The sequence below is a fragment of the Ptychodera flava genome, chromosome 7 (genome assembly GCF_041260155.1).
Source record: "Ptychodera flava strain L36383 chromosome 7, AS_Pfla_20210202, whole genome shotgun sequence".
Taxonomy (NCBI): Eukaryota; Metazoa; Hemichordata; class Enteropneusta; family Ptychoderidae; genus Ptychodera; species Ptychodera flava.
The window spans coordinates 38,984,882-39,008,167 of NC_091934.1; the positions used below are offsets into that span (position 1 = coordinate 38,984,882).

General features: G+C 39.0%; 2 protein-coding genes across 2 annotated transcripts; both read right to left on the bottom strand.

The window, feature by feature from the left end:
* Positions 1-4,750: 4,750 nt before the first annotated feature.
* LOC139137497 (extracellular serine proteinase-like) lies at positions 4,751-10,589 on the bottom strand. The gene is made up of 10 exons (XM_070705640.1): positions 10,490-10,589; positions 10,092-10,206; positions 9,604-9,729; positions 8,623-8,755; positions 8,194-8,306; positions 7,434-7,575; positions 7,101-7,285; positions 6,259-6,430; positions 5,539-5,705; positions 4,751-4,950 (listed from the first exon to the last, which is right to left on the bottom strand). Exons 2-9 carry the CDS (start codon positions 10,203-10,205, stop codon positions 5,557-5,559), a joined length of 1,134 nt encoding a protein of 377 aa, XP_070561741.1. The 5' UTR covers position 10,206; positions 10,490-10,589; the 3' UTR covers positions 4,751-4,950; positions 5,539-5,556.
* Positions 10,590-13,698: 3,109 nt separating this feature from the next.
* LOC139137499 (aqualysin-1-like) lies at positions 13,699-21,563 on the bottom strand. The gene is made up of 10 exons (XM_070705645.1): positions 21,457-21,563; positions 20,743-20,870; positions 20,056-20,181; positions 19,417-19,549; positions 18,800-18,912; positions 18,281-18,422; positions 16,827-17,011; positions 15,748-15,919; positions 14,246-14,404; positions 13,699-13,856 (listed from the first exon to the last, which is right to left on the bottom strand). Exons 2-9 carry the CDS (start codon positions 20,857-20,859, stop codon positions 14,253-14,255), a joined length of 1,140 nt encoding a protein of 379 aa, XP_070561746.1. The 5' UTR covers positions 20,860-20,870; positions 21,457-21,563; the 3' UTR covers positions 13,699-13,856; positions 14,246-14,252.
* Positions 21,564-23,286: the final 1,723 nt, after the last annotated feature.

The following is a 23,286-nucleotide window of genomic DNA, read 5'->3' on the forward strand; positions in this document are numbered from 1 at the left end:
TGCCAGTCTTTTATTCTTTTTTCGTAAATAACCGTCGATGTCGGCAACTCTCTCGGTAGCCCTGCGTACGTACGCAGTGTACGCTGTGCATTCCCTGTGTGCGTTCCTAACACAGCGTACACTGCGTACGTACGCAGGGCTAGCGAGAGAGTTGCCGACATCGACGGTTATTTACGAAAAAGAATAAAAGACTGGCATTTTGGAAGCGATCGAGTAGCTGAGGTAGGCAGGGATACGACTTGGCCCAAGAACGCTGAATTTCGGCAGTAATTTGGCTTTTTACGTCAAGTCCAAAAATGGATTTGAAGTCACCAACTCTACGTACGGGTCTTTGCAGGGCTGTGGTGAGCGGGGCTATTATTAGCTGTAGCGGAACACACAGCATCGTACGCAGGGCTAATACGTTCTCTACCTAGCCTCATGGCATGGAAGTGCTGATGAATAATATTACTTTGGGTCAAAGGTATTGAAGTGTCCAATCAGGTTCGTGCACAGAGTCCAAGGCCATGACCTACTTCATGTACTTCTGCACTGTTTTGATTTTGCTTCGCCAAGAAACGTATTCGTCATTGTCCATAGAAGTATGTTTGCTCTCCTTTGAGGTTGTTTGTGAAACAAATTCCGGGATAGGCCTTGGAATGCATACGATCGGCATCGCGGCAGTGCATGTAGCTAGCCCTACGAGTATGGCGAGAGTGTCCGGCTTTGGCTACGCCGCCTCCCACCTCCGGCAGGCGGCGTAGCCCCCGGCGTAGCCAAAGCCGGACACTGTCGCCATACTCGTAGGGCTACGCATGTAGCGTACCATGCTTGTGTAACTGCCGAGCTCAACGTGCATTCACGGTTGATACTCGTGTACAATCATGATGTGTTCAATTCTGATGAAGATTCATAAGTCTTACTTTTGCAGTCTTTTTTCCGTACGATAATCCCGACAATACGTGTTACTGTTAGACGAGGTGGCCATTTTATGATTCAATACTGCACAGCTACATAGCGTCACTATCGTGTGATCGAGGTACAGCATTGTTGAACGGGATACAGAAACTCTGCAGAGGGAGAAACGATCGTTGACATGAACAGTCAATGTACTTCAGCACGTAGTCCGCAGATAGCGGATCGAGAAAATAAACGTGTCCCAGTAAATAACGGAATATTTATGTACATTAACTCGATATTAATCAAATTTCCAGCTCATCGCAAAAAAATGTATTGCAAAGATTAATTTGTCACTGACAAATACTGCACTGTATGGAAAAAACAGTCTGTAGAATAGTTCAACCTCAAGTGGTATTACCCGAGACAAACACTTGTGTTGTCAATTTTGATTTCATTTCATAAACTTCATACTTCATCGAGTATCGTGTATTTCAGCCTTTGTGAAGCCATTTTATTGATATTTCAATTTTTGTCTTGGCTTTGTTGTGGAATATGTTGAATCGTCTCCGTGGACATGTAGGCAAAAGTGTGACGGGGTCGAAGTGACTTGGGTACCTGGGGCCGACCAAAACCAGTGTGAATTACTGGGGTCAAAGCGGACAGCGGCCGGGATGACGTGTTCCCCAAGCGAGCTACCTTCAGAAGTCTGTTTCATCGCAAAAAACGTCAACTTTTAAAACCCGTCATTTATTTACTGATGTTATTCTCAGCATCACAAACATATACGCCTCTGCTATGTATCACAGCAAATACTTATATTTGAGCGCCCCGTAAATGGGATCCTCGTTTTTTTGCGAACCCGGAAGTGTGTCTTGCTCAATGCATTTCCTACCCATAGCGAGGGAAACTGCCCGCGTTCCCATGCTCCCATGCACCCTTTTTCAATGCCAGTGCAACGCCATCTGTGCAAAATTTGTTGTGGTATGCTCCCGTGTGATGGAAAACCTCTCTTATTCTAACAATGACGTAGTTGACTTTGGACTTCGATTTCGTAAATGTGATGTCCATGCAGTGAGTTTGGGTTGGCGCGCTTATAATGCAATCTTCGCCCGCCTGCGGTCCGATATCCCGCATTTATTAGCGATATTTATCTGTTTTGACTTGACCAAAGTTGGCAAAACTTGCTATGTACATTAAAGATACTATGATATAAGATTATTGAAAGTCATTTGACATTTTTTTCAGCCAATTCCCAATATGCATATTTAATGAACCTTCCAAATTAGGGATATATACTGGCATTTACTTGATAAAATTTGGCGAAACATGCTGTGTACATTGATCATTATACCAGGTTATAACAGTATTGAAAGTCATTTTGCATTTTCATGTCAGCTAATTCATAATTTGCATAAATAGCTAACAAGCTTTCACGGTTTGGCATATAGAGCTTGAAGGACTTGACCAAAGGTAATTACACATGCTATATTGTGATACAATGACAGTACTCAAAGAAATTAATTATTTTTATTTCAGCTAATTACATATTTGAATACTTAATGACCTTTAGATTTGATCTGTGGTGAAATTCATTGTGTTGATCATAACTCTTTAAATGTAGCAAAGCATGTAGCAAAGGTTCAAACTTGCACATAAATGCAATATATAATGAAACACGTGAGCATTTTCAGTTCATATCTGGTTTACTTTAGCCAATACCTTATTTGCAAATTTAATGAACTTTCCTAATTAAGGATATTTACCTGTCTTGACCAGACCAAAGCTGACAAATTGTTTTGTACATTAAGATACTATGATACGAGATTATTAAAAGTCATTTAACATTTTTACTTCAGCCTATTCCTAATTTGCATATTTAATGAGAACATTTCAATCAATTCCTTATTTGCATATTTTAATGAACTTTCCTGATTGGGGATATATATTTGGATTTAGAATTAATCTGTGGTGAATATTATTCGTTATGTTGATCATAACACTTTCAATGAAGTTGCAGAAATGTGGCAAGGGTTCAGTTTGCATAACTGCAATATATAATGAAACACGTGGGCATTTTCAGTTCATAGCTGGTTAGACCACTTTTGGGAAGGTGTTGGGCCGATATTGTGATTGGACTAGTATTTGATTCGTTGTCAAGCTCTACCACGATTGGTGCAACTGCTCCTTGAAGCTTGACGTAAATAATAAGTTTGAACAAATACTTTAATTTTCAAATGAATCTCTCTCTCTCTCTCTCTCTCTCTCTCTCTCTCTCTCTCTCTCTCTCTCTCTCTCTCTCCCCCCCCCCGTCGGTATACTGATGAGAAGTATGACCATGCGATCAAAATACTATCGTCATCATCATGAGACATCATTCTTTTAAAATAGAATAAACTGAGCAATGTTCAGTGGGGTACTGTTGCTAACCGTGTTTTATTTTGAATTGTGAGACGTGACCGGTGGCACGGCTTCATATCACGTGACAGTCGAACTAACCTTGCAGATTCCAATTTTATCGCATCAGGAGCACCATATCACAAGATTTTTCCGTAGCCCTAGAGATATGGTTTAACAAACATCAGCATGTGTCTACAGGCTATATGCGACACACGCAGCTGTATTTCCGGTCGCACGGAAAAGTGTGAATGCAGTAGCATATTTAAACCAGGACGGGTTGAATAATTGCTAACGAACCTTGCAACCTGCCGACTAACGCTGAGGGCGATATCCATGCCCTTTCCTCGGTCAGTAATTAATTGTAGATGCAAGTTGGCAGGGCCTTCCGTGCAGGCGACACTGTATTGCGAGTCCATTTCAAACACATGTCTCTCAATTGAATTATCGCGAGATTAAGGCACAGATAGATGAATTATCGCGAGATTATCGCAGGATAAGAATGCCGTATTTGTGATGTTAGAAAGTTCCAAAACTTTCCAATAATCGGTATACTCCAAATCAAACATAAATCTATATATATATATATATATATATATATATATATATATATATATATATATATATATATATATATATATATATATATATATATATATATATATATTCATTCTCTGGGCGTGACTTAACCTTTCAACTTCTGTGTAGGTAAAGCATCCTGACAGTATCACTGTACCATTCCAGCGACAGACTCCGGTAATGTGTTCCGAAAATAGGTGTGGTTGTCGGGGAGGCTTTAACTTTGTGTGTTTTGCATGCTATGACCTCAAGAATCCGGCCAAATTTTGTAATCGACAGGTTTATCATCATTTATCAGTTGGCGTGTCTCTGCCGTATCTACGTCGATATCTGTAATTTCCGCGGACTCACATTTGTGACAGCCTGCCGTATTCCCATGCGTGCCGTGTCCAGAAATAACTCCGCAAACATGATGACAAACATGAAAAATGGTCTCTGTATGAAAATGCCGATTCCTAGATAATCTTGGGCGTAAACACTTTAAATAAAGCTGACGTTAATGTTAACGTACTGATGAAATATTCAATTCACGCAAGTTTTAACCTAAAAAGGGGACAAACACGGTAGTACATTACACAAAAAATTGCTAACTCATTATATCAGTATACATCAGCTCTGTTCAGGAGAGAACCATTTGATTTCTGAGGTAGGAGGAAATTGGTAAAGTACCATTTTTTTCCCTTTACAGTGACAGCATTTTTTCCTATTGTATGATTTTTTCAAGGCAGTACAGGGTAAGTTGTTTCTCCTTCATTTGCCAACAATTTTTTTTCGAAACTTCTCCACTCCCAAGGAAATCAAATGGGTTGCCTTTGACCAAAAAAGTAATTTTTAATTATAAAAAAGTCAGACATCCATCTTTTTCGTCGGTACACGAAACTTGGTCGACAAACGCCCATTTTGACTTTCACTTTTATTGCATATTGACGCAATTTTACATAATTTAGAAACAAAACATTTGTTGTTTAAATTAATAAAAGCAAGCAGTATTTTATTATTTGGTTGATTCTATGTACTTTTAACACAAGGCGTCGTTGAATTCTTGGATACACAGTTTTGACACAGGGCGTCGTTGAATTCCTTGGATACACTGTGTATCTGTGAACAAAAAAATCAGACATTACTACTGGAGTATCCTAGGTATTTTTTGATGACTCAGAAAATATCTACATGATGAGGAAACATTTACGTCTATGTTGTACTCACGCTAATCGTGTTTTTGCATTTGAAAAAGGGCATTACCAATTAGAGATCTTGTAACAGAATTTGTTACAGCGCCCTCAGTATTCAAACAGTCCTCGCACAATAAGGTTATGCCTTATGTTTGATACACAAGCACAAACACGGTAGCTATAGCTGGCTTTCATATTTACCCGGTAATGATTGTGAGCATTCTGTTAACGACTACAAGTTTTCAAAGGTCACATCATGATCTAAGACTAAGCTAGTCCGATAGGCAAGTTTAAAAATTGAAACTAAGTTGACGACTGAAATAAGATCAAGTTGACAAAGGGCGACTACCGAAAAGGCAATGCGAAAAACTGCAGATTCTAAATTGTACGTCAACAGCGACGAATAGAGTAAAATGTTAGGTTCAAGTACATGAAAATGTCGCCGGTTGTTATTCTACTAAGAAAGGATCTCTTAAACAACATTTCGGAAAGGTGCCTGGACCCCCTAGCTTACCTAATCACAGAGTGATTTCTAGGCACTGCTATACAACAGTAAGTTAGGGGTGTTCTCTGCTTCCTTGGCGTCACTGACTCTGTCTACTGAGGCATCACTTAGGATGGCGGTTTTAACTTCGTCCGCTGTCAAGTCTCCCTTGATGCCAAGTTTGATGGCAGCGACACCTGAAGTTATAGAAATTTTGGTTTAAAACTTTGAGTTAAGGTGGAATGCCCCTCGGGGAGAAATATTTTGACTCTCAAACTTTTTCAATTCTTGTTTGGTGAGTTGTATTGCCATACTTAAAGCTCTGAGTGTAAAAAGAACTATTACCGTTTTAGTTTTTCAAAAAATTGAAATTTTTATTTTTCTCCATGGAGTGAACTCAGGGATAATGGCTATTTTAAATTTCAAATATCGGTAAATCTTGGGTAATTTCTTTTCCCAGTATCAAAATTTGCACGGTGACCCCCGATTTTTATCATCGATATTAGAAGAGAATTGTTGAAAGATTCTCTTAGGAAAGGTTGGGCACAAGGTCACTGTCGACACGCATACAACTTTTAAGCTTTCAAGCTTTCATTTCCTATCGGAGCCATATTTTAGATTATGAAATAGTTATATTTCCTGGTCAGTATTTGCCCGACATATTTCTCCAAAAAGGTATCAAATCATAATTAACATGGTGTAGTATATTAGTATTTCAACGAGCTGGCGACTCAAGTAATTTTCGCTTACCTGCCACATGAGGGCAGGCCATGGAGGTACCACTTTTGACCGAAGAGCCATTTGGATTGGTGTTGTCACAGCTGACAATGCTGACGCCAGGTGCCCAAATGTCTTGGCAAGGCCCGAAGTTGGAGAAAGAAGCACGCCTGTCTGAGCTATCCGTGGCACCGACTGAAATGGTCTAGATGTTGATAATACATTTGTAAGTTGGTCACTTTTTGAAGTTGAATTCATCTTGTGTAAAAATTCTTATACTTTCGAGGATATATCGAAATAAAGTACTCAACAAATGAGCGTCAACAAAGAGAAATGTCATTGGTTCCGTCACGTGACTTTTGATGCTGCTAAGAGTCAGCCTGACTACTCCATTTCAGAAATATTTTGTAGAGTGTGCTAGCAGCGTTCTGAGTGGTTTCAGTCTCGCAGTGATCGCTTTCCAGTAGGAAGCAGTCATGCCAATTTCTACGTGCTACCTCTTCAGACGTCACTTTCAGACATTGCAGCGTTGCCTATAATGCAAAGAACTTGAAATTCTCATATAACTCTAAGGTACCATGTTTGTTGTGCCTGTACAAGCTATTCGAGAAAATGATGGATCTCCAGAAGATACCTGTTCCGGGAGGTACTGAAAAATAGTACTCCCGAAGACCCCCGAAGTACTCCCGAAGACTCGCCACTATGGTAGCCCACAATGCCTTTGAGTGATCATTTTAGAGGTCAAAGGTTAGATATCGAGCAGACATGGCCGAGCTATCGTAACCCCAGAGAAATCTTCACGATCTAATTTACATTTCACATGAATTAATGGCATTTGTGACCAATTTTCTTCAAATTCATGATAATTGTCCTACCCTACGGTTCCTCTGTGGAGATTTGAAGCACGCATCTCTGTTGTCATTGCCTGATGACGTAGCAAATGCAAAATCTCTGTCGATGACGTAATCGGCTGCGTCATCAACAATTTGAGAGTTGACGTAGCTGGCAGACATTGAGAGGGCGCCTGGCTTAGCTCCATGGTCACCGATGTACTCGATAGCTGCAATTAAATTTTACAGGAAAGATGCGATAATTTATCAATTAACTTTTAAGTGCCAATACGCATTGATTACGGCAAAGCTGTGAAAAACGTTAGGCAAGTGTTAAAAAGGATAAACATATTCAAAACATCACCCCGTTTAACTCACCGTACGCGGCGTTACTAGCAGAGCCACTTCCGGTGCAGCTGAACACGCGAACTGACCACAATTTGGTTTGCTTGGCGACGCCATATTGTTTACCTCCGACTGTTCCCGCGCAGTGACTTCCATGACCATGGCAATCACCGCCCTATATATTTGGGGAAAATTCACCTATTAAACTTAGGTGTCCGTCGACTTAAGAGCAGTGACAATTTAAAACCCACCGTTCTCGATATACAAGAAAACAAGACAGTGCAATCTTAGACAAGCTAGGAATTGTGTGAATTTTTCGTGGCTGTTATGTATAAATGTCAGCTTATTTAGATCATTGATGTAAAAAGAGAAATCCATGTTTAGATGCATCAGAAAATTTGGAGTTTGCAACTTCACAGCATCACCAAACATATGTCTTTTTTATCAATCGTCTGCCAATAGATAGCCATGTTAATTAAACGCTTAAACGCTTGCAACCCTTTTGGTTATTTTATAGTCATGTTGACATGTCGAATCTGTTAAGACAGACTATTGATTAAGAATGAGTTACAGACAATGATTGTGGCTTGACAAAGGTTGGATTACATTGTATTGTGAAAATAGAAAAACGTCGAGTTAAACTGAGAAGTGTAGGCGATGTATTTGTCACGCGATGTGAGTCAGTGTTCTGATGGCGGCAACGTGGCTGCCTTTTAACTGCAGTCGCCTGAATCATGTATTCCAATAGGAAAGCAATTCACATTTTATAGGATGACATTCGTTGCCTACTTACTGGATTGCTGCCACCTATTACATCAAGGAAGAGTTCCGCACGGCCTTCAAAGTCGTTGTGATCAAAGAAAATTCCAGTATCGACAACAAAGATGTTTGTGCCGGCACCGTCACCTAAGAGAAAAAACGGGGCGTGGTATATTTGCATAAATTGACTGACGTAAAATTGAATGTCGCTCCAATATCGTCATCCTGAAGATATAGTTTTACCTTGAACAAAATCGAAGACAATATTAAAGGTATACAGTCACCTGTAATCTAAATATGCCCATATACCCGTGTGAGGGCGCTGGTTTTAAAAAGCGGCCACCCGCTTAAAATCTGTGATTGGTTAGATTTTCTCTTTCCATGGTAACTGTGGCAAAATTGGAACAGGTGACAGTATACCTTTAACAACTCAAAAATTAGTTGTATCAGAGAACAAGCAAACCTTCGGGGACGAATTGATTGTCCAATGGGAGGTCTCTTTGATCAGTACGGTCCAATCCCCAGCTGGCAATGGACTGATCGATTGAACCAATAGAATCCTGCTCAATATGTGCCACCTCACTAAGAGAACGAATCTGTATGAAGAACAAGAAAAACGACGAAAAATATTTTAAATCTGAATTTTCAAAATTTGTCTTAATGTGTAAACTATCTTGAAATGTCTTGTCTTCAATTTGTTAATGCCTCTTGTGCGTTTGTAGTAATCAGTGTTGGATTTGACGACTGAATATTTGTCGAGATCAGAATTTTGTTGCGTCAATAATATCACATGTTAGATACAATGCGTTATATCAGCAGGGGTAATGCAGCAAAATACTTCAAAGCAAACAGCAGCAATTAGTTATTGACAGACCAAGTCAATTTTCCAGCAATTTGTTACATGAAGTCAATACTTCATTTAGCAATTGTAATCGTTACTCCAGCTACTAGATGCGTCTCGAAGATAGATTTTGGACTGCCATTTTTTGTCAATACTTTTCTAGTCTACTGGTAGTGGTTGCGAATTGTGAAGCTCTAGGAATTAAAAAATGTTCACCGTCTTCGTTTTTCGAAAATCGGATATTTCATTTTCCCTCAAAGAGTCAATACAGGGATTTCGGCCATTTTGAATTTAAAGTGTCGGTAAATGTTTGGTAATTAGTTTCTCCAGTACCAAACTTTGCACAGTGACCCCTGATTTGTATTCCTGATTTTGTTCAGAATGGTTGAATGTTTCATCGAAGAAAATATGAATAAAAATTTAAGTCTTTCGCCTTCGAGATGCACACTATCTAAAAAGATAAGATCAAATTTTATTATTTTCGGGACACTTCACATCAACAGTTCAAATTAGACGCTATTCTACTGTTTTTGCTTAGGGGAAATGGAAAGTACGCGCTGTATTAACAAACAGAAATCACAGAGGAAGAAAACGTATACTTACAAAGTTCAGGTTGGCGCGGTCCACACTAACGACAAATGCCTTCAATCCACGCATCACCCAGCCATATTCAGCATCAACAGTGAATGCTTTGAGCTTCTGAATCGCGCCATCAACGTCAGCATCTTTCTACGAATAAGCAATGCAACAAATCGGACACACAATAAGACATGGCTATAATACAGACATGTTGATAGAAAAGTTAACAAATCAACCAGTCAATTTTAATATCCCACCCTAGAGTTGACATAGGGTCATCACGGCGATTTTGAATTTAAATATTGGTAGATTTTAGATAAACTAGTTCCTTCAATTCCAAATTTATCTATTTCTTGATAATAAAAGAAAAGTGTACAAAGTTTTCTTGCTGAAAGTCTGAAAGGTTATGTTACAAGTCGCGTATTACCACACACTGAAACACATTCTGCGCGTGAAAATGGTGAAAAATCTGAACAATTCTGTATGCTTTATGTACAGCTGTAAAAACTCACCTTCAGGGACACGATATATTTGTTTGGAATAGCGACAGACCTTTCTGCAAACTTGATCGGAGCAAGTGCAGCAACGCTGCAGACGGCAAGGGCGAAGACCAGAAGACGTTTCATCCTTCATGTATGCAAGGAAAACAGAGAAGAGTACATAAAAAGGACCATTCTCTTTTTACATAACATCTTTAGAACCAACGCTAGAATAGCTTACGTCTTCTTTATGAGGCAGGCAAATAGAAAAAGTCGCTTATTAAAAAAATAGTGATGATATAATGATTTCATTCTGAAAACAGAATATCGTGTGTGTAAATAGTCACTCTAAAACAATGTAAGACAATAGTAAACTATTTCAGCGGAACTGCAAAAGCTGAAAGCATGGGTCTGTACGATGGCGGACTTACCTGCAAGTGTAATATATCTTGACGAGTGAATCAAATAATCATGGCGGATTCTTATATATCAGTTTGTCGGACCGTATCAATTGTCGTGCATTCAGCTTGTTTGCACATGGAGGAACCCGGGCCAGATAGATAAGGAGATTCGATTCCAGCACCTGCCACGTTGCTAGGTATGATGTCATTGTAGGAAATGGGTCATGATATCACCAATTTGTTTTTTCAAAGTTTCGATTATCTGATGGCCATTTTGTTTTCTTTTCCATAAACAACTCTGAGCCTAACGATGAAAATTAGAAGGTCGTGATGTTTGCTTTACATTTACTAAGTCGATAGTATGCAATGTAACATTTAAGCTCCATAAGCTGTATCTTTTGGCTATTTTTTCAGAACTTTTGTTTTGTGGTCTACCCACACTTTCTGCATTAAATCCCTAAACTGTAATTTAATGCCAAGTATTTAGCAACCTATATGAGTATAATCTCCATTGTTATTGTTAAAAACTGTATTCAAGTCCGGACTAGAATTCATTTGTAAACAATAAACAATGATCACTACACACGTACAAGCTGTGTTGACAAAAAGAATACTCGGAATTTCAGCATGACAAGCGGATTAGGGTCAGACACGGTAGTTGATATACAGAAGGAGAATACTGAAAAACTTACCAGAAGTTACAGCTTATGTCCCTTTAAAGAGCAGAAATTCTCCTGTGAATAGCGACTTTTGAAGGACCTCATTTGGGGATACTGCCACTGGTGTGGTCCATTGCGGTATTTTCCCAAATTATTACAACACCAGCCCACTGGATGGCGACAGAAGGCCCCTGTCTTTATAAACAGCTTCACTGTTCTGATGTTATCCAGCAGTACAAATGCATCTTCGGCGAAACAGAATGTTTAAGGTAGATGTAGGATCAACTTGACGGTCATGAACACAGTCAACGTCCTGTCTGTCCGTAGAGAAGAGGTTTGCGTTTATTTGTAAGCCTAGGGAGTCTCCTTAGGTACATAGGATATCCCAATTTCTGGCATTGATCTTGACTTTACACTTGAAATTCTACAAGGATAGGATCAAACCACACGGCAATCGTTGAAATTTGATGATGTTGATCCTCTTATTATAAATAAGGACCAGTCCACGTGACGGTAATTACATCATTTTTTTTAGTTTCTAAAAACAACGGAACCAACATGTGTGTCGCATATCTTCATTCAGTATGATTTATCGAAGAATTGCAAGACCGGGAAGCGCTGTGTAGATACAATGTGTGTATAGAGGTCACAATATCTCAATAATAGTTTTTCAATTTTAACTCCCAGCATCTTTGAAACAAACGCATAAACACACACATTGTGTATATATATATATATATATATATATATATATATATTATATATATATATATATATATATATATATATATATATACATACACACACACACATATATATATAATATTATATATATATATATATATATATATATATATATATATATATATATATATATATATATATATATATATATCACATAAACTGGCCCGAATTCCCACCTGTGTGACGTAGAACAGGACGGATAAGAAATCCGAATTACCCCTGTTGTACGTCATCAACCGGAACTTTTTTCTTGCATGGTACCGTTCATACATGCGGGTCGCGACGTGAACATAGACTGATTTGTCGTGATCGATGCCGTGCTCTCATGACATTTTTACAAAAAAGGTGACCCGATAAATCCACACATGGAAACATAGAAGGCATGTCCAGCGAAATTTCGAGTCGCTAAAACTATAGCTGTTCCCGAGAATCGAATGGGGATACCGCCGATCGTTTTATTTTAATGGCTTAGCTTAGTAACGTCGCAGCGCCAGTCGAGTCGCGTCGTACCTGGCGATCCCGGTTAGCGATAAACCTGAAATCCACACCTCAACGGAAGTTCAACTGAATAAATGAGTACAGTATAATCTTCGGGAAAGCGACATAGGAGGCACAAGCATAAAGTCATTCGACTAACAACGATAAATTTCCTTCATCATACAAAAAATTCCGTAAATTCTCGCTCGGAATCAAACCTGTAGCGCGGCGTAAGGCTGTAGCGAAGACATCAGCTGTTGAGCTGTGCAGTGCAGCGCTGTGGAATCCGATGCACTTCGAAAGTTGACTCAGACAACACTCAAAACAGAGTTTCGGTCAAGTAAAATTAGGATGTATCTACGGGTGAGATATATGTCACTGCAAACATCAAAGTCCTTAAGACGAAAACATTGACGACCGAGATCGGGATTAACGAGTTGACACCGGCATGGCAGAGACCGGTGACGGCAGCGTTGTGGGCATAAACATGCAATGAGGTACACTCTGTGTGTCATCGAACGGAAACTTTCGCGCTCGCCACGGTCGTAAACTTGTGTGATATTTTGAAAAGCCACGGAATCTCTGAGAATGAGAATTACTGTTTCGATCGTGTCGTTGCATTTACTTCATAAATCCATTTGTAAATATTCTAAATAACTCTGAAAACTTGGCTATCCGTCGCTAGCACGATGAAAGTTATGTCCACCGATAGCCGACTTGCCTTGGCATCGGTACAGCGCGAGACAGTGATTGACACGTTCACGTGACCGAATCCGTACGTCTGGTTGGTGGAGATACCATTCGATGTATCCAATTTCAGCTTGATGGGATTTATGAATGAAAGTATCTCCTGGGTTACGGGCCGCTTTACTCTTTAAATGAAAGTAATCCGCGTAAGTAAAACAAATCGCGACGAAATTCATGCAATTTGTTACGATAATCTTGATCCATCTACGTCAAAAGAAAAATAAGAAGACTGTTCATGTGATAAATATATAATCCCATGGTATTTTTCTCTGTTTGACGTCATCGTATACGAGTGTTTTTCGCGGAGCCGTACAACTTCTACCATGGGATTATATAAATATATAATACCAATTACTTCAACTGCAAGTAATTACATTCTTGGACGTACCATTCTATTTGTATGTGGTGTTAAAATTTGATAAATAATATTTATTTTGGTGGCGACATTTTGAAACCAACTCAGAGCGTTTGTTTAACAGCGTATATTTCTCAGCATCGATATACAGAGATTGCATCGCTTGCTTTTGTTAGAGTAGCTCGATGCTTATATATATATATATTCTACTGGCTTCGAATGGATATTTTGAGAGATATGAATGACACACACTTGGGTAATATAGATATATTGCTTTATGTTTTATTTATCTTTAATTCAGAATTTTGAAAGTAAATTAAAATAACCTTGAATCAGTCAATCCAGAGAATGTACTTGAGCGCACCAAAGCTTTGACATAGAGCATGCTCGTAATTTAGAGGCCCTTAGGAGATGCCTGGAAAAGACGAGAGCCAATATTACACGGAAATGTAGTCACATACATAAATACATACACAAATACACATGGATTATAATATATATATATATATATATATATATATATATATATATATATATATATATACAATGTATATACAAGAATATGTTTTTCATGTCATCCTCTTTATTAAAAGACAGTTTAGATATATATTACACAACAATGTATATACAAGAACATATTTTTCATGTTATCCTCTTTATTAAAAGACTGTTTAGATAACATCGGTGGATCATGAGAAAAGACCAAAAGGCAGATTGTAGATTCAAGGTTTATGCAGTACAAACGTGTCACGTGACGATCGTGTCATGGTCACATGAGAGTTACACCAGGGTCGCCAGCAGTACCTGATCTTTAAGGAAGTCGGCTGAAAAGCAGAAGATTTGGTGTTCCTTCTTCCTCCTTGGCGTCTGTCACCCTGCCCACGGTGGCTTCAGTCAAGATGGCGTTTTTCACTTCGTCTGGAGTTGAGTCTGGTTTCAAAGCCAGTTTGATGCCAGCGACACCTTCAACGAGAGAAATTTAGTCAACAGGGTTTCGGAAAACGCAGGGTTACGTACAACTTAAATCGATAATAATACCGAGTGCCCATCCTCGGCTGTAATTCAAGGCTGAGATAATTACAAGAAATAAGAAAGACGAATAAAATATCCGAAAATTCGACGTGCACCGATTTGCTGCTGCAAGCAACAGCTGCAACTTTTAACAATATTTTTGTTCTTTTCCCAAAGTACAGTTTACCCCAAAATCAATCCAAAAGGCAAAGTTTTCAACTCGTTAACACATCTTATGTCGGTGCTTCATCCAGTGTTTTGTTGCCCACTGAATTTTCCTCTGGATCACAATTCTATGCCAACAATAGCATTGCATATTTTAGACATGAGTTATGCTTGAAACGTTACAATATTCTGTTTCAACATATTTTAGGGAAAAATTGTGGAGAATATATTATCCCTTTCTAAAGTAAAATCTCGTCTCAGCAATGTCTCGTCTCTGTAAGCAGTCTTTACTGACAATGTCAGAATATGACAAACGGACCGTTAATTTGCAAATTGAATAAATCGTAGAGAGCGCCCTCGAGTGGTGGATCTTCCAGTCTAAATGACAAGGAGTTATCACATTTAATTTGTTTCCCTTTTTTTGACGCCCACGACTATGTTATTTTACTCCCAAAATCATGTTGAGATTTACAGTGTTCACACTGTCAACTCAGCCTGTAAATTGTTTAGACTTTGTTATTGTTGACCAATGAATTCTGGTCCTGACTAGAATTCAAATCTAGTCAACAGCAGTCCATTCCACCTGAATAGACAATGTGTTGTGTGTGTTAAGGTACAACATACTTTGAGGTGTTGAACAACAACTCACAATTGACATATAAAACAACACTGGTGAAAAGACATAATTCAATGATCAAAAGTTATCGCGGTCCTTTAAGCTAGAATGCGCCTCGGGGACACTGAGATAGTCGGACTCTCAAATTTCTACAATTCCTTTCTGATCTACCACTTGTGGGGGTTCATTTTACAGTTCTGTGAGGAAGAAAAAAATTCATCATCTAAATTTTTCTAATTTTTTTCCACATAGAGTTAAAACAGGGATGGTGGCCATTTTGAATTTCAGATATCGGGAAATCCTAGGTAATTTGTCTCTCTAGTACCAAAGTTTGCACGGTGACCCTTGATTTTTATTCTTGCTTTGGTGAGAGAATGGTCGAAAGTCTCATTGAGGAAAGTTTGAGCAAATGTTTAAGTCTTTCAATTTCGAGGCGCAAAACTACCTTAACAATGAGAGTTAATTACTCTGACAGACACTGTTGCCTGTCATTTGGTCACACAGAAACACTCACCTGCTACGTGTGGGCAAGACATGGAGGTACCGCTCTTTGAAGACGAAGCATCGGGACCCGAAATGTCACAACTGATGATGCTGACACCGGGAGCCCAGATGTCTTGGCAGGTTCCGTAGTTGGAGAATGACGCTCTAGCGTCTGTGCTATCGGTTGCACCAACTGAAATAGTCTGTAAGAATGTGAAGTGAAGCCATTAACTGAAGATTTAGACGTGATTTGATATTGGTTGTCAGGTTCTTGAAAGGGGCATTTCAGCCATGCGCTGTGTAGTAACTTTTGGTACTGTGTACTGCACTTTGAATAAAAAATAAGAGATTGACTTCATTTCAGCAATTTCTACAAAACATTATTATGGTTCGTGAAATGTTAAAGTAACCATAGGAATTCTACAATCCATTGGCATTGCTACAAGCTATATAATTATACTTCCCTCAATGGAATTTGTTTAAGAGTTCGAAAGAGACAAACTATTCGAGACAGAGGTCAAGAGAGGTCAAGAGGTCGAGAGAGAGGTCGAGAAAGATGTCGAAAGAGGCCAAGAGAGAGGTCGAGAGGTCGAGAGGTCAAGAGAATGGTCGAGAGATCAAGAGGTCGAGAGCTCTCTCGAGAGAAAATCAGACAGACAGACAAACAGAGAATATGTATTTATTGCAGGCAATAAGGATTTCGATGATAGGCAACGGTGACATCGGAGGCCACATATTGATGATGCTGATGCTGATGCTGATGCTGCTGCTGCTGATGATGATGGTGATGATGATGATGATGATGATGAGTTCTGATATCACAATGATATCAACGACGGCGAGATTGACAATGGCGTGAAAACTGACGGGTGTTGGCAATGATGGAGATCAACAGCGATGATAAAAGCGATATTTCTGAAGTGCTGAATTCTGATTCAACAATTCCCTCGCCTTCTAGTCTTTCTGTTGAAGACCCAGATGAAGACAGTTGACATCAGAATAAATGGTGTTAGGCACGGCAATTAATGACAGCTTTTTTAAGCTCTTCCGATGCTGTACGATATAAAAAGTAGTACAAAATTATCTTTGAAAAACTACGATCATTCTTACCCTGCGGTTTCTCTGAGGGGATTTGAAACATGCGTCCCTGTTGTCATTACTGGATGACGTCACGACTGTAAATCCGCGATCGATGGCGTAGTCAGCGGCGTCATCAACAACTTGTGAGTTGGTGAAGCTCAGAGACATCGAGAGAGCACCTGGCTTGGCACCTGTGTCCCCGATAAGTTCCATGGCTGTCATAGACAAGAGGTTTTAACAGTATTCTATAGTCAGTATTCTTTTGTTCAAGCATTCCCCGAATTTGAGGGAAATTGATTTAACTATTAATGAAGTTCTTATACTTACTTAAGTATATTGCATTGCCCATAACTGGTTTTGTGAACAATATCGCACTTGCTACAACAGGCACTGTGGGCTGATATGCAGCGTCTCTGTTTGCAATTGGTAGGCTAAAACTCTTTGTTCTTATTGAATAATTTACAAACAACCAATGAGGTAAAGAATAGCCCGAGTTTCAAACTCCTCATGCTTCTTTTACTTATAACAATCTAGCAATCAGATATAACCTTCAGAGCCCCGCACATTGCCAGGGCAATGGTACTGTTGCCAAATAAAGTCTTGTCCAGACTGAGGTTCTTGTGTCAACAAGAACATGCGACATTTGAAATATACTGCTTTAGTTGCAAGTTTAAGATATTGTGCGCCTCGAAGTTGAGAGTTTCTGTGATGAAATTTTCAACCTTTGCCTTTCGAAATCGACATTTGAAATTCAAATTAGCCGCCATCCCAATTGTTAGACTTGTAAGTTGGTTTTTGGCTTGTTGGTTCTGAATAAATAAAATAAAATAAATAAAAATGGAGAATAAACATCAGGGGTCAAAGTTCAAATATTGGTATTGGACAGACAAATTCCCAAATAATTACCAACATTTGAACTTTAAAACAGCTGACAGTGTGTTAACCCTATGATGAAAAATAATCTTGGCGATTTCCTCAAAGATAAGCCGGTGAAAACTTTCTTCAAGAGCTTCAAATGGTAGACCAAAAACGTATTGTAAAAGTTTGTGCGTCAGAATATATGTCCCCGAGGCGCATTCTACCTTAACACTGGGCATTTAGACATGGCTTTCGGAGTATTGGTATTTCACAAACAGAGCAAAAATACTTGAGACTACATCAAATGTTACAGCTATTATAGCCTTATGTTTGCATTATGACACTTCCCCCCCCCCCCCCTTACAGTGGAAATGTGATAGATTCATTGCAATTTTATTTTCTTCAACAAAACATCTCCTCGCTAAATTATACAATTATAGAACTAATCATAAAACAGCAATTCCTATGACTATAATACTATCATTTTTATTTGCCAATATAACGAGAAAGGGATGGAAAAGTCGCTCAATTTTTACTAATATTGAGTTTCCTCTCAATGTTCGATAAACAAACGAGAAAATCTTTCAGCTTGATGACATGGAAATATATGTTCCTCTCCGACTCACCTGCCGCTGTATCAGAAGAAGATCCGCTTCCTTGGCAGTTCAACGTACGAACTCCCCACAGCTTAACTTGCTTGGCGACGCCGTAAAGCGTACCGCCAACGGTACCTGCGCAGTGAGTCCCATGTCCGTTGCAATCACCATTCTGAAGGCAAGAAAACACATCATAATGAAACCCACAGCCTTTTGCATATTTCGATCACTTTCAAAATAATTCCAGCTTTCATGTACGTTTCTTTTAGGCCCTTGGAACACTTGCTTCTTGTAAGGTTTATTAACCTTTTTATCTCTTTATATACACTGAGGTTCCATATTTTTGTGTGGTCAACGAAAATGGCGGATGCTGCGCAATAGGAAATGAGAACACCTTCATGTCTCTGTCTTCCTGCATTTGTGTGTCTGTCTACATCCGTCTGTTTGAGTGTCTTTCAATGTCGTTGTATATACCCTTTCATAAAGTCTGGCTTTATGTAACGCTTTGATTATTTCTAAATCAAGTCAACAAATTCATGTTTTTCTTACAGGATTTGAGCCTCCGATAGGATCGTAGAAGAATTCCGCCCTTCCACCGAAATCATTGTGATCATAATAGATTCCAGTATCGACTACGAAGACATTAGCACCGGCGCCGTCTCCTGTTTTCCAGAAATATCAGAAAGCGCTTTGTTGATATCAGAGGAACTATTAAACATGGACTCTCAATCTTCTATGAGATTGGAGTTTGCTCACGCGTGGTGGTAATTTTTATAAAGGTGAGATCTGAGAGCGCATCTTTGATGCACACGGACGCATTTCCACCTGTCCTGCGCACAGAGGTTTAAGATGGAGGAAGATTGTGGACATTGCTGAGAGAGAGAGAGAGAGAGAGAGAGAGAGAGAGAGAGAGAGAGAGAGAGAGACAGACAAATTTTGACGGAAGGACAGGCAGGAAATATTAAACAGGAAAAGAGACAAAAGGTGCCAGTATACAGACAGATATACAGACAGACAAACAGATAGACAGTCAGAGATCTACATAGAGAAACAGACAGAGATAGCGCCAGGAAGAGTCTTTAGGGAAAGAAACAGAAGGTAATGCTTTGTAGATCAAGTAAGGAAATTGCTAGAAAGGTAAATACAATTAAGATCAAATTCCAAACCTTCTGGGTAGAACAAGTCATTCAGTGGCAAATCTCTTTGGTCAGTACGGTCCAGACCCCAGCTAGCGATGTTTTGATCAATGTGACCAATTGAATCTTGTTCAATATGTGAAACACCTGGAATCGAGCGAATCTTTGGATAGAAGGGAAGACAAAAATATGGTAGAGATTTACATGTATTGTCTTTGTAACATCTGACAAACATAACTTATAATTGGCTATTTCATATCTTTTTTCGCATACTTTGTCATTTTAACACCTTGACAAGGTTTTAAATATCGATCACCTTATTTTAACACCTTGATAACGTTTCACATATCGATGTAATTATGGTTATGTTAATAATAAAATGGTAAAAATTTATCATAATATTTCATCTGCTGAATAGCGTACCAGCTGCCAATACATTTTGTGTGACAGGCCAAGATTAGGCCCAGGGTTTATGCAAACACGACCAGCTTTCTTTAAAACATTTTTTTGCCAGCACATTCTCGCAAAATTGAAGCAACGTCGTCGTAACCACGAGCCCCTTGACCGCAACAGCTTGATGGTACTTTATTTTTGCGTAGGTCCGCGGAGCAGAAATCATGCTCTGACTCGCGAGAATGGGAAGCAATGACAGCTTGACGCTATACTCACGAAATCGAGGCCTTCTTTGCCGACAGACACGACGAAAGCGTTGAGACCTTTGAACTCATGACCGAACTCCGCATCGACAGTGAAGGCCCTGACTTTGGCCATGACATCACGTCTATTGCCGCTTTTCTGGAAAGACGAAAAGAAGACGAGTAAATAAACATTTTAAGACATGACTGACATTGTCTTCAGAGATCAGCTTAGGACTGTTCTTCAAGTAAAATGAAAATATTATTCTACTGGCAATAGGACAGTTTATTTGACCGCTAAAAATCCATTACAGCTGCATTAGCTGTTGTACTTTGCTGTTTATTTTCATCATTTTTTTCAGTCCGTAAAATACAATGTCTTATTCATATCATAAAAGTCAAGTGAACGGTATTCAGGTTGACAAAGCCTGATATGAGTAGTTTTTGGGTTCTCAAAATATGGAATTTTCCACAACAGTATCTGAAGCATATTAAAATTATTGCTAATCGTCTTTGCCGATTGGCAGGTTTTGATTAATAAGTAGCTGCCATCTGATAATGCCCACCTTGTTTAGATTCTGGTGTTGTATCGCATTGCTAGGGGGTATTGTAGCAAGCGATGTACAGATATGGACAAGGGGGCTAAGCTTTGCAGATATTGACAAGCCATTTCACGGGCCCAAGCTATGATGAAGCAACTTCTGAAGAGATTTAGTCATACCCGAATGGAGACAATGTATTTGTTTTGGATTCCAGTTCCGTGGTCGGCCATCTTGAGTGGCGCGAGCGCCGACACGCTGCAGAAGGCGAGAGCGGCTAATAGTAAAAAGCACTTCATTTTGCGAAGATCTGAATAGTAAAAAAGACACAATTATGAAACACGCACAACTATCTATACCCGAAGGATTAGGTCAAAAATAGGAGTAGTTCCCTTAGCATTAATAGGGAAACAGATTGAGTCCGGAAAGTTTTTATTTTGTATTTTAGACGGTCCTAAATAATTGCAAAATCATGCGTTATTTTACAAATTGTGAAAAATAAACTTTTACGAAGGGAGTTTTCATAATAGGGTAGACTACCTTGAAAACATGCATTTATGTGACCTAATGCCAAACCGTATCATACTCCAACAGACATTGCAATACTCGTTCGTCACCGACGTACCGTACCGAGGTTCTTCCGACACAAAATGTCGGAAAGCTATCGATTTTGAAAGCTTGGTTTGAAAAGATCCGAAAAATTCGAAACAATATCCAAGCTTTCATCATGCGAGTCAAATGGGAAGAAAGTCACTTCAATAAAAAAAATATTGCTCTTGGTATAATGGTCCGTAATAATTGTCACGTTGGTGGTATCTAAAGTGAAAAGTCAAATAATCTATTTTCAATATCTGTGACCCTTAAAAATATTTTCACTAGTCAAGGATATTTCTTACCTGCGATGTGGTTAACAACAGACCGAGTAAACTAATGTACGTGTCCTCAACATATTTTATATTCTCACCTTATCTCGTGAGAACACTGAAATGATTCTCGATAAGAGAGTTAACATCCAGGTTAAGCCACGCCCTGTCATCTTAACCAGCCTGTTGCAGGACCTGTGGCTCACGTGAGCAGGCTGATGATGAGAGGCACCTGCTGTTTGCATAGTTTGGAGGCCTGATGATGAAAAAAAATCGCAATCATACCAATCCATAGTCCAATGACAGTAGGTCAGAATTCGTGAGACAATAGTGTTATGTAGGTCATTTCCCCCACACTCATCATGACCTGAGTTCAATTAGTCTAGAACATTCTCAAGGTCACTGCCCTTAATGACCTCACAACCTTGAATTCAATTAGTCATGTTTGGAATGTTCTGGAAAGTTGATTAGTTGTGTAAGAGAGATAATTTTAGAACAGTAATTAGCATGTCAATAAAAGTTCTAGATTGTTCTTATATGCCTTTATGTAAGCACATGGGTATTAAAGGGACGTGCACAGCTTCCAGTCAGACTTTTGGGATCGTGTCTCTTGTGTGTTACTAAAGTCCAGCAGTAGTCATTTTCAAGACTTCTCAAGACCTTCACTGCCAACGCTGGATTTACTCTGTGGACTTTGTGCAACTTCAAGCCTGCAAGCCAAAGGACTGTTCATTCATCCGACTGACTGTTACAACTCTGAGACTGGAGCTTTGCCGTCCCAGCTGAGATAAGTAGTCTGTACACTTTTAAAGCTTGTACTCTATCCCTGACTTAGCAATTAGTTTTATTTTTGTAATAAATTTTGTTCAAACGGAAACTGCTGAGTTCACCCTTTTTGTTCGTTTTCTCTGCACGTAACAATAGTTGTAAACATAGACACAAAACAGCACAGAACAGACAGTAAATAGACGGTGCACAAACAAAGTCATATTCATGAAAGAAAGATATATGGACCTCTGGCCAGAAGACCAAGAAGTGATGTCAGGTGTTTCGAAAATAGTAAACGCATCCTGCCCCACATGTGGCACCCGCCATATATCAATCTATAAGTCAGATAGGTAGTGGTCACTAACTAAGGCCCAATGTCACCGATGCCATCAGTGATCATTTGTCGAAGAGAGATATTGTATTTATCTACCAGCTTGCGATACCTGCCAAAAAAGCGTTTGAATGTAGAGACAAGTCTTGCTCTGGTGTAACCTTGATTTAACAGTTTGTAAGAGAGATGGTTATGTCTCTCTACAAAATCACCATATGAACTGTATGCTCTAGCATATCGAATAAGCTGGGAAATGTATACCCCATAAGCTGGTTAGAGTGGAATATTACTTATGAGGTGTGGAAAATTGATGATACTAAAGTTGAAATCATCTCTCTTGTCATATAGCCTAGTAGGAAGGTGACCATTAGAGTCAAATTCAAGTAAAATGTCCAGATATGAAGCAGAAAAGGCTGTTTCTGTAGTTTCTTTAATCTCCAATTCTGGAGGATAAATCATAGCGAGATATTTACTGAATTCAGAGTTATTCATTGAAATAACATCGTCTATGTATCTATATGTTAGATTGAAAGTTCGAGCTACAGAGACCTTTTTCTGTTTGATTAAGTTCTGGATAAATTCTGCCTCGTATGAGAACAGAAATAAGTCTGCAAGCAAGGGAGCACAGTTAGTGCCCATAGAAATTCCTATACACTGTTGGAAAATGTGTCCTCCAAATTCTACAAATATGTTGTCGATGAGGAAATCGGTATAAAACAATTTAGCGTTAATAACATTTTTAACACAATATGTAGAATTTTACC

What these genes read in the sequence shown, in the direction of transcription:
- LOC139137497 (XM_070705640.1), bottom strand. Translation starts at nt 10,205, where the DNA reads ATGAAACGTCTTCTGGTCTTCGCCCTTGCCGTCTGCAGCGTTGCTGCA. An exon ending in TAATAGGTGGCAGCAATCCA is followed by an intron (nt 7,576 to 8,193) that starts GTAAGTAGGCAA and finishes CCAAATATATAG; the next exon opens with GGCGGTGATTGCCATGGTCA. An exon ending in TGCTAGTAACGCCGCGTACG is followed by an intron (nt 7,286 to 7,433) that starts GTGAGTTAAACG and finishes ATTTAATTGCAG; the next exon opens with CTATCGAGTACATCGGTGAC.
- LOC139137499 (XM_070705645.1), bottom strand. Translation starts at nt 20,859, where the DNA reads ATGAAGTGCTTTTTACTATTAGCCGCTCTCGCCTTCTGCAGCGTGTCG. An exon ending in AATACATTGTCTCCATTCGG is followed by an intron (nt 20,182 to 20,742) that starts GTATGACTAAAT and finishes TCGTCTTTCCAG; the next exon opens with AAAAGCGGCAATAGACGTGA. An exon ending in TTCTTCTGATACAGCGGCAG is followed by an intron (nt 17,012 to 18,280) that starts GTGAGTCGGAGA and finishes TGTCTATGACAG; the next exon opens with CCATGGAACTTATCGGGGAC.